Below are 20349 nucleotides of genomic sequence, written 5' to 3'. Positions count from 1 at the left end.
GCAAGTGTGTGAGTTGCTCTGGGCCTCACCTTGTCTGGAGTCAGGACTGCAGTGTATACCTTGAAAAATGGGAGATACTAGGGCTGAAGACTACAAACTGCATCCCATATGGTGAGACCAAAAATATTTATAAAGTCATGCTGCCCCCCACGTTTGCTCATTTGCTTCAGTTCTTGAACAGCCAGTGCAGAAAGCTGATGCTGCTACACTAATGGAGGTTGGTAGTGTCAGCACTAGCATCTGCATTTGCCAATGTAGTTGTGTTGTAGCAGTTATTTTGACGCCTGTGTCTCCCCAAAGAACTTCAGAAAAGGCCGCCATTGCAAAGCTCCCAGACCCTCCAAAAGATCCAGTCTGGGATGCCGTCCAGTGCTGCCATGATCACAGCCACAGCTGTGGCTCTGAAGCCTACTCAGGACGAAGAATCAAAGATCAAGCATCCACCACTGGTAGTCAGGAAGTTAAGAGTCTGAAGATGTTGAGATCATTGTCCCTGATGTCTCACAAGATTTTTCTGCAGAGCTGATGTATCTTGATGTCAGACTCCGGCAATTGTCTTGCCCCAAGACTGAGCCTCCACTCGCTGTCTCATTAAGGAGACTGCGAATCTGTGGAAGTCTTTTCTGAGGGCTTCTCGTAGGGAATCAGTTGTCCTTTGTCGTCTCTGCATTGGCCATATGTGGCTCACACATGGTTACCTCCTCCATCACAAGGACCCACCTCAGTGTTACTGTGGCTCCCAAATGACAGTCATCCACCTCTTGTTGGACTGCCCACTTTTAGCCACTTTGCAGCAGACTTTTAACTTTCCCAGCACCCTACCTGCAGCGTTGGGCGACAATGGCTTAACAGCAGATTTAGTTTTACGTTTTATTTGTGAGGGTGTACATTTGGGGTGGAGGTTTTAATGAGTTGCAGAGTGGCAGGCTTCTCCTTTTTTATTCTCATGGTCAGCCAGCCATGGTAATCTGCTTTCTTGTTTTAAATCTCTTCTCCCAGTTTCTTGTCTCTGTGGTTTTCATCCTGTTTTGTTCATTGTAGTGTTTGTTGTCCTTCTGTTGTTCTTCTGGTTCTTCCTTTCTCCTGTTATTGTGCCGTACATCTTCTTTGTTTTCTTCTTTCCACTGGGTAATTGTTCTACTGGGAACAAGGGACCAGTGGCCTCACAGTTTGGTCTCCCCACCCCCTCCACTTTTAAACCGATCAACCAACCAACCAACCAACCAATCGAGAAACACGCGCTGTGGGTTCACCTACAGGGCAGAAAGACAGAGTAAAGTGCAACTGTCATGGTAGATGGCTTCCATATTACAAAGGAACATTAATGGGTTGAGAACACATCTGAAGGAACTGAAACTGTTAGCATAGGAATGCCCCCTGTGCTTGTGTTAGCAGGAAATGCATTTTAAAGTGTCTGATACCCCTGTACTACGGGGCTATACACTATATCACAAGGATGACTTGACTGTGGAAAGGGTCAAGGGAGGGGTTGCTTTGTTTGTCAGTTACATGCACCACTCCTATGCCTTCCCCTAGCCAATGACTTGCAGGCAGTTGTTGCTGAAGTTCATTTGTGTCAGAGGAGCACTGTTTACACAGTGTATTTACCTCTGCCTCTGAGGCTCTAATGGATCTTACAGAACAACCCCCCCTACACCGAGCGAGGTGGGGCAGTGTTTAGCACACTGGACTCGCATTCGGGAGGACGACGATTCAATCCCGCGTCTGGTCATCCTGATTTAGGTTTTCCGTGATTTCCCTAAAATCGCTCCAGGGAAATGCCGGGATGATTCCTTTCTAAGGGCACGGCCGACTTCCTTCCCTGTCCTTCCCTAATCCGATGAGACCGATGACCTCGCTGTTTGGTTTCTTCCTCCAAAACAACCCAACCCAATCTCCCTGCCCATTCTCCTACACAGCATCAGTGTCTGGGAATGGGTGGATCACGTCACACGAGTGATACATCGTGCTGCTGTCTTATCCATCCCAATGTCTTCAGATCGTCTTAGGAGGCAACCTGTACCTAGGTGGAATGATGAGTGCCGTTCACCAGCTCTTCAATGATTTAATGCTGCACAATACCAAACCTCCTCAGAGCCTTTCGAGTCACAAGAGCCAAGACTCGATGTGTAATTAAAGAGAGCAAGAAGAGGTCATGGTCAGTGTTCCTGTACTCTATCAACCATTCCACTTCTTCTACAAAAGTATGGGAAGCCATCCAGAGGATTTCTGGTAAAAACAGTTGTTTACCAATAGCAGCAATGCTGAAACAGGGATATCTCCAAAGAATGCCGAGAGATATTGCTTGGATGGTGGCGGAACATTATGCTAACAAGGGAACCTCCCCATCGCACCCCCCTCAGATTTTGTTATAAGTTGGCACAGTGGATAGGCCTTAAAAAACTGAACACAGATCAATCGAGAAAACAGGAAGAAGTTGTGAGGAACTACGAAAAAAATAAGCAAAATATACTAACTGAGTAGTCCATGTGCAAGATAGGCAACCTCAGGAATGGCATGGTCCCGTGGTTAGGGTGAACAGCTGCGGAATGAGAGGTCCTTGGTTCAAGTCTTCCCTCGAGTGAAAAATTTAATTTTTTATTTTCAGACAATTATTATCTGTCCGTCCGATGCAAGGTAACTGTCATGTGTCAATTATCAAAGTTCAGGCACTCACACATAATAAACTTCGCTCTCCAAAATTCCAGGATATGTTCAGATTTGCTTGGACATATGCAGGATTTGAGGGTCTACACACGGAAAAATTTGCAAATGTTAAAAACATATGTTTTGACAGAGCACAGGGAAAACTGTGCGACTGTGAAACTGTTGCATTCATTTGTTGCAGTTTATGTGACAAACTCTTATGTTATCATCACTTTTTTGGGAGTGATTATCACATCCACAAGAAAATCTAAATCGGGCAAGGTAGAAGAATCTTTTTACCCATTCGCCAAGTGTACAAGTTAGGTGGGTCGACAACATATTCATGTTATGTGACGCACATGCTGTCACCAGTGTCGTATAGAATATATCAGACGTGTTTTCCTGTGGAGGAATTGGTTGACTTATGACCTTGCAATCAAATGTTTTCGGTTCCCATTGGAGAGGCACGTCCTTTCGTCTACTAATCACATGGTTTTGTGGTATGGTCCCAAAACACAGACACTAAACTCATTACAGTGAACAGAGACATCAATGAACGAACGGACAGATCACAACTTTGCAAAAATAAAGAAAGTAAACTTTTCACTCGAGCGAAGACTTGAACCAGGGACCTCTCGTTCTGCAGCTGCTCATGCTAACCACGGGACCACGGTGCTCCTGAGCTCATACTATCCTTGATGTTGCCTATCTTGCAGATAGACTACTCAGTTAGTATATTTTACTTATTTTTTTCATAGTTCCACACAACTTCTTCCTGTTTTCTCGATTGATCTGTGTTCAGTTTTTCAAGGCCTATCCACTGTGCCAACTTATAACTAAATCTGAGGGGGTGCGATGGGGAGGTTCCCTTGTAAGAATATTGCTGATGCCAGCCAGGATCCGGCATTTTGCTACTGCCATGCAACTTCAGAGAAGGGCATGCTGGACTTCATCTCACAGTTCTGAGTCTTACAACTGCCAATTCTCCACGGGGTAACTGGAATTGGCATTGTCTGACACTTTTGATACTGCATCCAGTCACGACCAAATCTGGTACTGCGAGCTTCAGTATTTGCCAGCAGCATCAAAGTAATTCATCCTTGAATGTTTTAATCTTATATGGAAGACAAGCAACTTTCTCAACTCATGGAGAGAGGCAATTCCAGTACCTCTTCTAAAACCGGGAAGGGCCCCACATTGTCCCAGAAGTATCGCATTAACGAACTGTGGAGGAAAGACCCTGGGGCAAATAGTTAACCGTTGTGTGCTGTGATTGCTAGAGACCAAGCAACTCCGTAGCTGCTGTCAGTGTGGATTCTGGAGATTTCAGTCCACTGTCAACAACCTGACTGTAGTAGAGGTGGCGATTCATCAGGCTTTCCTAGAAAGCATGTGACACTACTTGAAGACACATTATTCTTGTCCAGCCCCATCTGGGACTTCTATAGTCATCTCCACATCTTCATATGGTCCTTCTTGTCTAAGCACGTTTTTAGGTCGCAAGTTGGTGGCATACTGTTGGAGCATTTTGAGCAGGAGAATGGTGTCCTCAGGGCATTGTTTTGAGTGTTACCCTGTTTGCCATATCCATAAACAGTATCATGTGTACAATAAGGAGTCCTGTACAGTGTTTCTTATGTGTGATTGATTTTGCTGTTTTCTGTTCCTCTTCTGCCATTGCAACAGCGACCTGTCAGTGGCAACTTACAGTGTGGAGGTTAGAGGAGTGGGTAACAAAGATGGGCTTTCAATTTTCTCCAGATAAGAGAGAGAGAGAGAGAGAGAGAGAGAGAGAGAGAGAGAGAGAGAGAGTGTGTGTGTGTGTGTGTGTGTGTGTGTGTGTGTGTGTGTTTGAGAGAGAGAGAGAGAGAGAGAGAGAGAGGGAGTTCATTTTAATAGTTTTCATGGTGGTATTTTTGACTTGCATTTGAGGGACACCATTCTACATTTTAGAGATACAGTGAGATTTCTGAGCCTCATTTTTGATTCAAATTGTCATGGTCACCACACCTGAGAGACCCTGAAGCCAGAACCATGAAGGCACTGAACATCATAAAAGAGTCTGAGCCACAGGTCTTAGAGAGCAGACAAGGGACATCTGGTCTGGTTTAAAGGCTTTCATGCATTCACGGCTAGGTTGTGGATGCACAGGGTATGGATCGGCGAGGCCTTCTTATTTGAAGATCATTGACACTGTCCACCATGAGTGAATTAGGCTGGCCATGGGTGCTTATAGGACCAGGCCCATACCCAGTCTCTGTGCTGAGGCTGGTGAACTGCCACTTACAATCTGACAGCAACTCCTCATGGTGAGTCAAGCATGTAAGTTTCTCACAGCTCTGAATTCACCTGCATATGATACTGTTGCTCATCAACCTGTGGTATGCCTTTTCTCCAATCATCCATTAATAACAAGGCTATTTGGGATCGTCACGCGGTGTTTGCTGGAGTCATGATGAGGAGCAAGTACAACCCCAAACCCAGGGTTTTAACCAACTACCACCCAGATTACTACAGAGGCCCAGAGTAATTTTAGGTGTTGTGCAGTACAGGAGAGATTGTATTCCTGCGTATGTTTTTAATACTTTATTTTCTGCCATCTTAACTGAACATTGCTACTCTACAGCTGTCTTTATGGATGAGTTGAAACAGAGGAACTCTGTTGGTTACTTCATTATATTCCCCGATCTTATTCTCAAGGTCAGACTGCCTCAAGACTTTACTGTCTTTGATATGGAACTGTATGTGATCTTGCAGGAACTGGAGTGGATGAGACGTGATTCAATTACTAAATTCCCGTCTATTTTTATTCTCTGAGTGCCCTTCACTCTCGACAATGCTTGTATCCATCAGTAAAGTAGTTCAGAGTATCCATAATGCCCTTCTCCAACTACCCAACTACAGTTGCTGGGGAAAGAAATGTCCTTCTGCTGAGCGCCAGGGCACTTGGGTATTGTGGGGAATGAGGGACAGATGTAGCAGCCAAGGAGATGTGTCACGATGCTCAGTTAGCTTGGTGCGCCATCCCCCTGCATGTTGTTGCCTCACTGTTGAGACATAGTCTTGTGTTAATGGGGGGATGGGTGGCTGGAAGTGACAGACAGTATTATCTGTCTAGTAAAGCCCACAACATGGCCGTGAGGTCCTTCCTTCCAGCCATTCATGAGATGAGGTTCTCCTTACTCGTCCCTGCATGGGGCACAGCCCTATGACGCATGGTTTCTTGCTCCAGCAAGAGGAATCTTCAGTGTGTGGTGCTTGTGGCATACAGATAAGTGTGCACCACATTTTGTTAGACTGTGCTTTATTTTCTAACTAGCAGGCAATGGTGGATTTGCCAACGGATCTACCATCTATTTTAGGTAACAATCAAACAAATATGGTGAGAGTTTTAAGGTTTTGTGATTTGTCTAACGTATTTCCGAAAATTTAAGGGAAATGTTTGCAACATGTTAACTGGATGACTGGCTCAACCATTTTTTGTGAGTGGTCAGACAGTCACATTGCCCTTTGCCTCCTCTTCTTCTTTTTTAGCTGCTCTGTTGTGTTATTTCTGTTTTAATCCCATGAATAGCACCTTTTTTCCTTTCTCCATTGGTCTTAGGGTATGTGAGATAGAGTAATTGCGAGGTCAATGCGAATAGAGTAATTGTGAGGTCAATGTGAGTGAGTGTTATTTTATAGGATTCCTCTTCACAGTATAACATTTTTGTAATTTCAGCCACATTCATTTCTTTTAATGTGTGTAAGGGCACTGATAACCTTGCTGTTAGTCTAATCCACCAGTAGTCTACAATGACTTTTCAGTGTAGCCTTTCTGGTGATGACGTCTGCTTTTGTGTGCTGTATTTGCCAGATACTACTCCACAGAGTGGCCCTAATCAATGTCCCTTTCCAGTGGGTGTTTGAACATCCTTGTGTCTTCATTGTTGCTGAGTGGGGATTGCAACTGTCTCCATAAAGATCTACAAATGACTCTGTCACCAGGGCATCCGCAGTGGTAGTACATTTTATAGCAAAAATTCCACAAACAGCTCTATCTTGAACCAATTTCATTAAGGCACTATGAGTTTCATGGTCTATAACCACATCATCAAGTGCATATCTAAACAATGAGAAGTAAAAAATGATTACTGAACCCCTATATATGAAGTAATACCAGAACCATAAGCATCCAATTGTGAGAACAGATAAAAACACAAGTAAACTTACAAAAATTAAAACATATTAAACCGTATGGCAACGAATATAGAAGGCTCAACCATCATTGTTAAAACTATAATATTCATAGGGTGGATAGTAGTCAATGAATAAAAAGTTGAGTGACAGAAAATATCCTATGCTATGTAACAAGAATGTGCCTAAAAACAATGAGCTAATTTGAGATGTTAGACCAAATGCAACATATTACTGAGACAAGAAGCACAAAGCGTACCAGTAAGTAAGCACTGCACAGAACCACCCAGGTGAACCTCTGCAATCACCTGCTGCACTGCATGCACAGAGTGCCTTTGTAGAGTCTGATGCAGGAGTCACCGGCGCAAAGAGTGGTACCATAATGTAGGGTGGGAAAAATCGGAACCATGTTCTCTGTTTGCTAAGCTTTGCTTTGTTACTCTTATTTTATTAAAATTGATCTATCAAATTTCCAACTTTAATATGGTCTTAGTTTTGGGTATGAAATATTATGTAATTTGCCATTTAATGAGAAAAATGAAAAGTATTCAGAATGCTATCATATATCGTATGGGTTTTGCAGCTTGGAGCTGCTTAAGGATCCAGTGCAGACACGATGTCGTCATTCCTTTTGTCAAGACTGTGTAAGCACCCTTCTCCAGAAGTCACGTCATCCACAGTGTCCTTTATGTAATACTGCTCTTGGGCGTCGTGGTATCAGTGAGGACCCAAAGAAAGCTGCTCTAGTGGACATCTGTCAGCGTCTTACCATTGCTGTGCAGCTTGATCTTGGCATTGATGGTGAGTATTGAGTTAATGTTTTGTGTTAATAATGATAATATTTTAGACAACTTTTTCCTTTTTAGTTCTCCACCATTAAAATCAGAAGCAATAGAGATTCGTCAGTACCTTATCTAGAACCAGAATAGACTTACTCTGTGCACTATATGGTTACTTGAACTCATAAAAGTTTGAATGTAGCTAGAATGAGTTGAATTAATATTATTTGAATGAACAATAACAGACTGTGTAATGTGAACAGAAAGTGCCTGGAAGCAAAGAGAGTGAGATACAGAAGAGAATATAAGATATAAAACAGTTGTTCTTAGGTGACTGAGCAACAATTATGATAAGCTTAAATCAGAGATATTTCTTAAAAGAATGTGTGATTCCATGAAACATATGTCATTGCTTTTGTATTCAAGAACTTCTTGGTTTGCAAAGAAAAAGATTTCTCTTTATAAATTGTGTGGTAGATTCAGAATTGATTGAACGTTTGTCTTTTATGGGCAGTATTTTAATCAACTTGACCATCTGAACATAAATCACAATGGAAAATCCAGGATGGAATGTGAAAAGGAAAGTTGCTACCCACCATATAGTGGAGATGATGAGTGGCAGATAGGCACAACAAAAAGACTGTCACAATATAAGCTTTCGGCCCACAAGGCCTTTGTTGAAAACACACACACACACACACACACACACACACACACACACACACGTGCACGCACAAACATAACTCTCACATATAACTTCAGCCTCTAATGGCTAAAGTCACATTGTGTGTGTGTGTGTGTGTGTGTGTGTGTGTGTGTCGTCTATTTTTGACAAAGGCCTTGTTTCATAATATTGAACATAACTCACAGCTTGGTTTGAACCCCACATGACCAGCATCTTTCTCCTACTTTGCTTGTAGTGTCGTAGTATTTTTCTCAAGAAGGAAATGTATGATAAACAGCATTGCTTGTTACAGTTGCATTTGTATTCCTCAAAATACAACAGAGTGTGCGGCACACAGTGCTTAGTTTGTGGGTATCATTAGTCCTCTTATCTGCTTGTGAGTTGTAAGAATAATAGTTGTTCATGAGTTTATGTGACTCCAAATTTTTCGATTTAAGAATAAGGGTGCACATAGAATGTTAGAACCAAATGTCATTCGAATGTTTTGATTATTACTTATTTAGCGTATGGCTCATAACATCACAGTAAAAATTACAGTAACAACACGATTAAAAAAAAAAAAAACCACATAAGTATAAACAGAACAATAAATAACAGTTTGTATATCAGGACACCACCAATTGTAAATTTACACTCACAGAAGAGCAATTGATGTTTTGATAAAATTGCCTAACAGTTATTTGTGTATACAGTTGCAAATGACATGCACACAGCTGAGTTTCAAGATGGAACTTTCTAGTTTTTAAACTACAAGTAATAGCTCACAACTCTTGATAATCAGTTCTTTCCCATGCGAGCTGTTGTCATATTGTAATTCCTTGATGGTACATCTTTCAAAAGTTTACCATAAGCTACTGTAACAGAAAACTGACTTAATCAACTAGTTACCATCCTTAAGTTCATTTGCTGCAGATAGTATCCACAAAGAAAGCTAATCTGACTGAAGCGATTCATTCACTTCACGTGTCTTGTTATGTGTTTGAAGAAAATTACTGAACCAAATTTTAAAAGCTGTTCTTGGGTACATCCTTACTGGCATACTAATGTAAAATCTGGCACTTTTATGGTGTTTAAAGAGTTGAAAATGTACCCTGCTTTCCTTCATTTTTTTTCTGAGAACATCATTTGAAGACTTGTGGCTGAAATGTCAAAGGGAATGGGGAAAATTTGCAGTGTGAATATTTGATTTCCCAACACCATCTCAATAAATCTGAAAGAAAACAACTGATCATTACTGGGAATTATGAATTGTACTGAATTATACTGATAGCTTAGACAGAAAGCATACCAGAGTGGCGAATCTGCATCAGTATTTTATAATTGCAATTCATAGTATTAGCTGTTTCAGGTAAACATCGATTGTTGTTTTTGTTGTTGTGGTCTTCAGTCCTGAGACTGGTTTGATGCAGCTCTCCATGCTACTCTATCCTGTGCAAGCTTCTTCATCTCCCAGTAACTACTGCAGCCAACATCCTTCTGAATCTGTTAAGTGTATTCATCTCTTGGTCTCCCTCTACGATTTTTACCCTACACGCTGCCCTCCAATACTAAATTGGTGATCCCTCGATGTCTCAGAACACGTCCTACCAACCGATCCCTTCTTCTAGTCAAGTTATGCCACAAGCTCCTCTTCTCCCCAATTCTATTCAATACCTCCTCATTAGTTATGTGATCTACCCATCTAATCTTCAGCATTCTTCTGTAGCACCACATTTCGAAAGCTTCTATTCTCTTCTTGTCTAAAGTATTTATCGTCCACGTTTCACTTCCATACATGGCTACACTCCATACAAATACTTTCAGAAACGACTTCCTGACACTTAAATCTATACTTGATGTTAACAAATTTCTGTTCTTCAGAAATGCTTTCCGTGCCATTGCCAGTCTACATTTTATATCCTCTCTACTTCGACCATCATCAGTTATTTTGCTCCCCAAATAGCAAAACTCGTTTACTACTTTAAGTGTCTCATTTCCTAATCTAATTCCCTCAGCATCACCCGACTTAATTAGACTACATTCCATTATCCTAGTTTTGCTTTTGTTGATGTTCATCTTATACCCTTCTTTCAAGACACTGTCCATTTCGTTCAACTGCTCTTCCAAGTCCTTTGCTGTCTCTGACAGAATTATAATGTCATTGGCGAACCTCAAAGTTTTTATTTCTTCTCCATGGATTTTAATTCCTACTCCATACTTTTCTTTTGTTTCCTTTATTGCTTGCTCAATATACAGATTGAATAACATCGGGGATAGGCTACAACCCTGTCTCACTCCCATCCCAACCACTGCTTCCCTTTCATACCCCTCGACTCTTATAACCGCCATCTGCTTTCTGTACAAATTGTAAATAGACTTTAACTCCCTGTATTTTACCCCTGCCACCTTCAGAATTTGAAAGAGAGTATTCCAATCAACATTGTCAAAAGCTCTCTCTAAGTCTACAAATGCTAGAAACGTAGGTTTGCCTTTCCTTAATCTTTCTTCTAAGATAAGTCGTAAGGTCAGTATTGCCTCACGTGTTCCAACATTTCTACGGAATCCAAACTGATCTTCCGCGAGGTCGCCTTCTATCAGTTTTTCCATTCGTCTGTAAAGAATTCGCGTTAGTATTTTGCAGCTGTGACTTATTAAACTGATAGTTCGGTAATTTTCACATCTGTCAACACCTGCTTTCTTTGGGATTGGAATTATTATATTATTTGTGAAATCTGAGGGTATTTCGCCTGTCTCATACATCTTGCTCACCAGATGGTAGAGTTTTGTCAGGACTGGCTCTCCCAAGGCTGTCAGTAGTTCTAATGGAATGTTGTCTACTCTGGGGGCCTTGTTTCGACTCAGGTCTTTCAGTGCTCTGTCAAACTCTTCATGCAGTATTGTATCTCCCATTTCATCTTCATCTACATCCTCTTCCATTTCCATAATATTGTCCTCAAGTACCTCGCCCTTGTATAGACCCTCTATATACTACTTCCACCTTTCTGCTTTCCCTTCTTTGCTTAGAACTGGGTTTCCATCTGAGCTCTTGATATTCATACAAGTGGTTCTCTTTTCTCCAAAGGTCTCTTTAATTTTCCTATACGTAGTATCTATCTTACCCCTTGTGAGATAAGCCTCTACATCCTTACATTTGTCCTCTAGCCATCCCTGCTTAGCCATTTTGCACTTCCTGTCAATCTCATTTTTGAAACGTTTGTATTCCTTTTTGCCTGCTTCATTTACTGCATTTTTATATTTTCTCCTTTCATCAATTAAATTCAATATATCTTCTGTTGCCCAGGGATTTCTACTAGCCCTTGTCTTTTTACCTACTTGTTCCTCTGCTGCCTTCACTACTTCATCTCTCTAAGCTACCCATCCTTCTTCTACTGTATTTCTTTCCCCCATTCCTGTCAACTGTTCCATTATGCTGTCCCTGAAACTCTGTACAACCTCTGGTTTAGTCAGTTTATCCAGGTCCCATCTCCTTAAATTCCCACCTTTTTGCAGTTTCTTCAGTTTTAATCTACAGTTCATAACCAATAGATTGTGGTCAGAGTCCACATCTGCCCCTGGAAATGTCTTACAATTTAAAACCTGGTTCCTAAATCTCTGTCTTACCATTATATAATCTATCTGATACCTTTTAGTATCTCCAGGGTTCTTCCATGTATACAACCTTCTTTCATGATTCTTAAACCAAGTGTTAGCTATGATTACGCTATGCTCTGCACAAAATTCTACCAGACGGCTTCCTCTTTCATTTCTTAGCCCTAATCCATATTCACCTACTATGTTTCCTTCTCTCCCTTTTCCTACGCCTGAATTCCAGTCACCCATGACTTTTAAATTTTCGTCTCCCTTCACTATTTGAATAATTTATTTTATCTCCTCATACATTTCATCAATTTCTTCATCATCTGCAGAGCTAGTTGGCATATAAACTTGTACTACTGTAGTAGGTGTGGGCTTCGTGTCTATCTTGACCACAATAATGCGTTCACTATGCTGTTTGTAGTAGCTTACCCGTACTCCTATTTTTTATTCATTATTAAACCTACTCCTCCATTACCCCTATTTGATTTTATGTTTATAACCCTGTATTCATCTGACCAAAAGTCTTGTTCCTCCTGCCACCAAACTTCACTAATTCCCACTACATCTAACTTTAACCTATCCATTTCCCTTTTTTAAATTTTCTAGCCTACCTGCCCGATTAAGGGATCTGACATTCCACGCTCCGATCCGTAGAATGCCAGTTTTCTTTCTCCTGATAGGCTATAGTTTCCCCTTGCTTTCAGCCATTTGCAGTACCAGAACAGCAAGGCTATTTTGGTTAGTGTTACAAGGCCAGATCAGTCAGTCATGCAGACTGTTGCCCCTGCAACTACTGAAAAGGCTGCTGCCCCTCTTCAGGAACCACACGTTTGTCTGGCCTCTCAACAGATACCCCTCCGTTGTGGTTGCACCTACGGTATGGCCATCTGTATCGCTGAGGCACGCAAGCCTCCCCACCAATGCCAAGGTCCGTGGTTCATGGGGAGGGGGGGGGGGGGGGACACTTCCTGACACTCATCGATTATTTTTTTAAAATTGATGGCAGAGGACAACAGTGATGAGAGAACATTAAAGGGAAGTGCTTTCGGTAAAGCATTGCTTGGAGGCCTACTCCCGCCTCTGAAACCAACACCTTTGCTGCAAAAAGACTGCAAATTTTCTTTATTATTTTGCTGTGAGTGAAGCTTTTCTTCTAACAAAGCACATGTTGTTGTTGTTGTTGTTGTTGTTGTTGTTGTCTTCAGTCCTGAAACTGGTTTGATGCAGCTCTCCATGCTACTCTATCCTGTGCAAGCTTCATCTCCCAGTACGTACTGCAACCTACATCCTTCTGAATCTGCTTAGTGTATTCATCTCTTGGTGTCCCTCTACGATTTTTACCCTCCACGCTGCCCTCCAATGCTAAATTTGTGATCCCTTGATGCCTCAGAACATTTCCTACCAACCGATCCCTGCTTCTAGTCAAGTTGTGCCACAAACTCCTCTTCTCCCCAATTCTATTCAGTACCACCTCATTAGTTATGTGATCTACCCATCTAATCTTCAGCATTCTTCCGTAGCACCACGTTTCGAAAGCTTCTATTCTCTTCTTGTCCACACTATTTATCGTCCATGTTTCACTTCCATACATGGCTACTGTCAGAGACAGCAAAGGACTTGGAAGATAGTTGAACGGAATGGATAGCGTCTTGAAAGGAGGATATAAGATGAACATCAACAAAAGCAAAACGAGGATAATGGAATGTAGCCGAATTAAGTCGGGAGATGCTGAGGGTATTAGATTAGGAAATGAGACACTTAAAGTAGTAAAGGAGTTTTGCTGTTTGGGGAGCAAAATAACTGATGATGGTCGAAGTAGAGAGGATATAAAATGTAGACTGGCAATGGCAAGGAAAGCGTTTCTGAAGAAGAGAAATTTGTTAACATCGAGTATAGATTTAAGTGTCAGGAAGTCATTTCTGAAAGTATTTGTATGGAGTGTAACCATGTATGGAAGTGAAACATGAACGATAAATAGTTTAGAGAAGAAGAGAAAGGAAGCTTTTGAAATGTGGTGCTACAGAAGAATGCTGAAGATTAGATGGGTAGATCACATAACTAATGAGGAGGTATTGAATAGGATTGGGGAGAAGAGAAGTTTGTGGCACAACTTGACTAGAAAGAGGGATCGATTGGTAGGACATGTTCTGAGGCATCAAGGGATCACCAATTTAGCATTGGAGGGCAGTGTGGAGGGTAAAAATCGTAGAGGGAGACCAAGAGATGAATACACCAAGCAGATTCAGAAGGATGTAGGTTGCAGTAGGTACTGGGAGATGAAGAAGCTTGCACAGGACAGAGTAGCATGGAGAGCTGCATCAAACCAGTCTCAGGACTGAAGACCACAACAACAACAACAACAACAACAACAACATGCCTACACTCCATACAAATACTTTCAGAAACGACTTCCTGACATTTAAATCTATACTCGATGTTAACAAATTTCTCTTCTTCAGAAACGCTTTCCTTGCCATTGCCAGTCTACATTTTATATCCTCTCTACTTCGACCATCATCCGTTATTTTGCTCCCCAAATAGCAAAACTCCTTTGCTACTTTAAGTGTCTCAATTTCCTAATCTAATTCCCTCAGCATCACCCGACTTAATTCGACTACATTCCATTATCCTTGTTTTGCTTTTGTTGATGTTCATCTTATACCCTCCTTTCAAGACACTGTCCATTCCGTTCAACTGCTCTTCCAAGTCCTTTGCTGTCTCTGACAGAATTACAATGTCATCGGCAAATCTCAAAGTTTTTATTTCTTCTCCATGGATTTTAATACCTACTCCGAACTTTTCTTTTGTTTCCTTTATTGTAATAAATGAAAAGCACCAGTTTGCTTTTGTTCTACAATATTATTTTTATTGCTAACCGGTTTTCGGCTTACAAGGCCATCTTCAGGCAGTAAATGCCTGAAGATGGCCTTGTAAGCCAAAAACCGGTTAGCAATAAAAATAATATTGTAGAACAAAAGCAAACTGGTGCTTTTCATTTATTATTATAATGTTGTTCTACCAAGAACCGACGGAAGATTCTGTTAATATGATTTCCTTTATTGCTTGCTCAATGTACAGATTGAATAACATCGGGGATAGGCTACAACCCTGTCTCACTCCCATCCCAACCACTGCTTCCCTTTCATACCCCTCGACTCTTATAACTGCCATCTGCTTTCTGTACAAATTGTAAATAACCTTTTGCTCCCTGTATTTTACCCCTGCCACCTTCAGAATTCCAATCAACATTGTCAAAAGCTCTCTCTAAGTCTACAAATGCTAGAAATGTAGGTTTGCCTTTCCTTAATCTTTCTTCTAAGATAAGTCGTAAGGTCAGTATTGCCTCACATGTTCCAACATTTCTACGGAATCCAAACTGATCTTCCCCGAGGTCAGCTTCTACCAGTTTTTCCATTTGTCTGTAAAGAATTCGCATTAGTATTTTGCAGCCGTGACTTATTAAACTGATAGTTCGATAATTTTCACATCTGTCAACACCTGCTTTCTTTGGGATTGGATTCTTCTTGAAGTCTGAGGGTATTTCGCCTGTCTCATACATCTTGCTCACCAGATGGTAGAGTTTTGTCAGGATTGGCTCTCCCAAGGGTGTCAGTGGTTCTAATGGAATGTTGTCTACTCCCGGGACCTTGTTTTGACTCAGTCTTTCAGTGCTCTGTCAAACTCTTCACGCAATATCATATTTTCCATTTCATCTTCATCTACCCCCTCTTCCATTTCCATAATATTGTCCTCAAGTACATTGCCCTTGTACAAAACACATAATGAGATCATATCCATGTACCAGTACACAGTTAACTAGTGAGAAACATGTATTTAATTACACATTATCTAAGGGAGGAAGATCTGTACAATATTTTTTTTGTATATTATGTGTGAATAAAATTGGTGTGATGGTTCCAGCTATTTATTTGTTTCATAACTTCGTACATATTCATGGTTACTCACATTTTAAATCATCTGTGCAGTGCAGTGTAGACCAGCCTATTGAGAACTCACAACAAAAGCCAGAAAACCAGTAGTGAGCTACAAACTATGCTATGGTGTTGACAAGTCGGATCTATATTTCTTTCTTATTCCCATTCCTGCTGCTTGTGTCTTGAGTGTTCCTGCTGCTGTATTCAGCAGGGCTGTAATAGTAAATACATGGCTATTTCTCCACAAGACCAACAATATTACTATTGAACGTGGAATCATTTCTTATTTTCATGGGTACAGGAAACAACAAAAGCAGACACTTTCATAAACTGTCACTAGCACAGACATGACATGTGGCAAAAGTGGAGAATGCCTCATTCATCTGGCAGTGACGTGGCATGCCACACAAGTCAGCTGTGTCGTGTCAGTTCAGCAGCCACTTCTCCATTGGACCGTGTTTGTTCCAGCTCAAGATGCAAGCTACGTGCATACCTTGTGCCTCTTGATGCCCAAGTCCTCTTGCTACCTCCCTCTGGTGGGTGACCTACCTATGAGCAAAGTCGAGAGTTCAGGTCTACTCCTCCTTTTATTTTGTAAACGACATACCATATGTATGCTAAAAGTATCACTCTGATGGAAGTGTGAAGATAAGAACTCGTGGACGTCTGCCCGGCTCAGATCATCATCTACACGAGAGTCTGCTCTTTTTCCACACTTATCACCACTAGCCCCTTGACGTCACTTGACAGTGATGTGTATCTGCCCAGATGATCCCCTATGTTGCTCTTGCTTTCTCAGGTATAATTATTATTGTAGTGTTAGTTTCCCTCTGAAGTAAATTCAATAAACTGAGTGAAGACCATGCAATAATATTAACAGCTACTTAACCATTACTTATTCAGCATACACTGTGAGCAATAATGATGCGTGTAATCTACCATCACAGTTAAAAAATACCTGGGGGGAAAAACTAGTACATGTAACTTCTTGCTGTGGCATATTGGCTCGCAGGTGCAAGCGTGTATGTCTGCCGTGTTTTATTTGGGCCATGTTGAAGTTCCACGATGTTTCGATGAACTGTCTCTCGTCACCTTCTGGCAGGCTGAGGATTGCTTCGTCATTGCCACTAACAATGTCGTTTGACTCTTAGCAGATCATTTTGAGCCCAAAACAGAGAAGTTGTTTGAACGTATACTCAGTATAACTTCTTCATATGTAGTGGGGAATTCTGAACAAGTTGATGGAATAGCCGTGGGTTCACCACTTGCCCCTGGAATTGCCAATATCTTTGTGGATCACTTTGAAAAGATGGCACTAAAAACTGCGCAGCTCAAACATTAATACTTGTTTCATTATTCGGATGACACTTTTATTTTGTGGAAACATGTCAGACTGTTCTGGATGAGTTCCTGGTATTCTAATAAAAAGAAAATCTGACGGTACTGTAGGACACACAGTTTACAGATCTGTACCTACATGCAACAACCTGTTATCATCTGCACCAGTGGTGCACTATTGTAACAACTCTACTTCACAGGACATTGTGACAAAGTCAGTCGCCCAGCTGAACTGCAACACCTTACAGATGTATTTTGCCAAAATAGGTACACTGAAGTGCAGATTAGACGTGCATTCAAGAAAACAATCGACACAGCTGCCTGCACAGAATGCTTTGTTGTGAAGAAGCTATACAGAGCCTATGGTTCCTTAGCCAGGTTACAAGGCCACTCAATAAGTGCATGCTGTGAAAGTGTCTAGCGGCGGCAGTGTAATGACCTACTTTTTAAGACTGTATGGTGTAGCCTTCACCTCGTAGCTGGCTGCAGGTGGTGACTGATACTGCTTGTCTAAACTGGACAGTGTATGTTTGAGCTTGGCTCATCATTGTTTCTGAAACTTCAGCACTTCTGTCTCCTAAGTCACAACAGAACGAGTTGCAAGGCATGGGCATTGGGCAACCACGACATCACTGTCTCGGTGATCCAATCTTTTCTCTGTCAGTGATTTCACAGTCCTGGCTGTGCCCTAATGGTGTAGCAATTTTGCCATCCAGAATCTGTGGGCGACTACTTCCTTGGTGTCAGCACAATCTGCATATAGCTTCTTACACAAGAACATATAACTGTCCCTGGTACTCAGGTATATTGTCACCCATGTTACACCACCACCTGCTAAGGTGGTCATGAGATTTTGCCAGCAGCCACTGCTCCATTGGAGCACCTCAAATTGCAAGCTATTTCTGAGATATAGCAGTGTACCTATGTTTCATCAGTGATCACAAACTGGTACGAAAAATCTTGTTGGTTGCTCTCAACCTGCTTTAGACAAGTCCATTCTGATGTGTTTCTGATCCTGTGTTAAAGAGTCACAGCTCCCATATAGAAGGTAATTTTCTCATATCCAACTCAACTGTTAAAATGTGATATAGCTGTTCAGATAACACCCCTACAGTTTCAGAAGTTTCTCGCGTTTTATCGGTGATCCTCTATGACCATTTTATGTACTTTTGCAATAATTTCTGGGATAATAACACATCTTACGCAATCACTACGTGGATCATCGTCTAATCTACCCTGACCATATTTAAACACGTTGGTCCACTTCACAACTGTTGAACATGAAGGAACAGATCCCTCAGTGTGTCCTGAAAATCAAAATGAATTTACTTTGCTTTTGAGTCATCCCATGTCAAATCAGCGCAGGTGCCGACCTGACCCTCTTCAATTTTCATAAAATTTGGTGTGTTTATTGCGTATGACAAGAGAATGAAAAATACCAAATTACAGAATTGTAGTGCAAGTATGACAAGAGTAAAAAAATACCAAATTACAGAATTGTAGTGCACGTATGACAAGAGTAATGGGCACTCAAAGTTCTAAAAATGTGTGGAATATTCACAAAAATGGCCATAACTTCTGTTCTAATAAAGCTTTAACTGTGAAACATGTAATTTTGGAAAGGTATTGAAACAAGCTTTCCAATGATATACAAGTTTGTCATATTCAAAGAATGTACACAATTAAGGTCAGTGACCTAAACCTTGAATATCTGAAAACGTCGTCTTCAAAATTGACGAAGAAAAGATATTAGCTTCTTTATGTTACATTATACAACACAGTAAAAAATAAAGTTGGAATGATAATGGGATTAGGAGATATAAATTAATATGTATGGCCATGTGCAGTGTTAATGCAAAATAAATTGTGTTCAGATTGCAACAATATGACACAAAGCACTGAAAAACATGTTTATTGCTAAAAAAAGTTGTGTTGTAACATAGCTTAGTAATTTAGTACAGTCAACAGGCCAATAGCAAGTGTTTATAATATATGCAAGATCACACACTACAACACCTTCAATAATGCAAAAATATGATACAGCGATCACAGTTTAACACAGGTATGGAAGGTGTGGTAAACAGGTTCAGATTTACAGAAACAAATATGATAAATGTATCATCTAGACTTACTATACCTCAATACTGTGAAGCAACATATAACAGTTGTTGTGCATTTTTTGGTGAAAGGAAATACGTTCACCCTGTTGCTGTTCTCACATCAATCTTTGTAAGAATGTCCTCCTTGTACACAGTTAAGATGGCAGGTTTCTCGGGGTGTACACATGAAGGGGAAGGCCCTTGAGGATGTAGGAAGCTAACTGAAACCCATTGGTATCTTCATTAATATTCAAAACACCAGTGACCTCCGTACAGGCATGCAACAAATCCTGTGATATCACCGGCAAATGCTAGTTAGAGATTCATTTCTGATGTCAGGCAAACTGGAGAAAGCTTTCATTTGGATATTGTAATGGCCAGTGGGACTAAACACTGTAACTTGTGGGTACCTGCAATTGTGTGAATTTGTGCAAACTGCTCTTGAAGGAGAGATACTTCTTCATTATACTCAAATTGTTCTTCATCATACTCACTGTTAGCTGTATAATGAAAGTGATGCATTGCAATGTTCTTGGAGTACCATTCAAACAACTGTCTGGCTGCCATTATCTTGTAGTTGCACTGCAGACTGGTACGGACAGCAAGTCTCTTATGATACCAGCAATACCATCACAAGGTTCTCTGCCATGTGATATGCCAAAGAAATGCCACTCTGCAGAGACATTGAAATCAGCCTGATGAAAAGTTATGTTGGCAAAATTATTGTGTTTCTTATAGTGGGCTGCAGCATTATCTGAGAAGTAGTACACATACTAGTGTGTTGTATGGAAATGGGATCTCATTAAACTAACCCAGTGACGTTGAAAAAGTGAATACTCACTCTGTCATGTTTAAGGCATTCTGATATTATAGCAAAGGAAAAGTGATCAATTGTGTGATTTTCTGGATGTCTGTAACAAACAACAAATGGATGAATAGTGGCCTGTTCCAATGAAGCCCCTACACTTCTTTTTGCAGGACAAATGCGTAATTTTCTGCAAAATCACTTATTACAATTTATTCATTATTGCCAAGTGTGTCTTTCAGATGCTGTAGAAATTCAGACTGGTGGGTGACTATGAAGGATAGCAACAGAAGCATTTTTCTTTTTTAAT

At 40.9% G+C, this 20349-nt stretch overlaps 1 protein-coding gene across 2 annotated transcripts in view; it reads left to right on the top strand.

Moving 5' to 3' along the window:
* Positions 1-20349, top strand: part of LOC124788293 (breast cancer type 1 susceptibility protein homolog) — a 288179-nt gene that overhangs the window by 29511 nt on the left and 238319 nt on the right. For both annotated transcript variants that reach the window (XM_047255527.1, XM_047255525.1), the window contains exon 2: positions 7406-7623. In XM_047255527.1, coding sequence (XP_047111483.1) covers positions 7406-7623 — 218 coding nt within the window. The remainder of the gene's footprint in view (positions 1-7405; positions 7624-20349) is intronic.

The sequence above is a fragment of the Schistocerca piceifrons genome, chromosome 3 (genome assembly GCF_021461385.2).
Source record: "Schistocerca piceifrons isolate TAMUIC-IGC-003096 chromosome 3, iqSchPice1.1, whole genome shotgun sequence".
Lineage (NCBI taxonomy): Eukaryota > Metazoa > Arthropoda > Insecta > Orthoptera > Acrididae > Schistocerca > Schistocerca piceifrons.
This window is presented reverse-complemented; position numbering and strand designations above follow the sequence as displayed.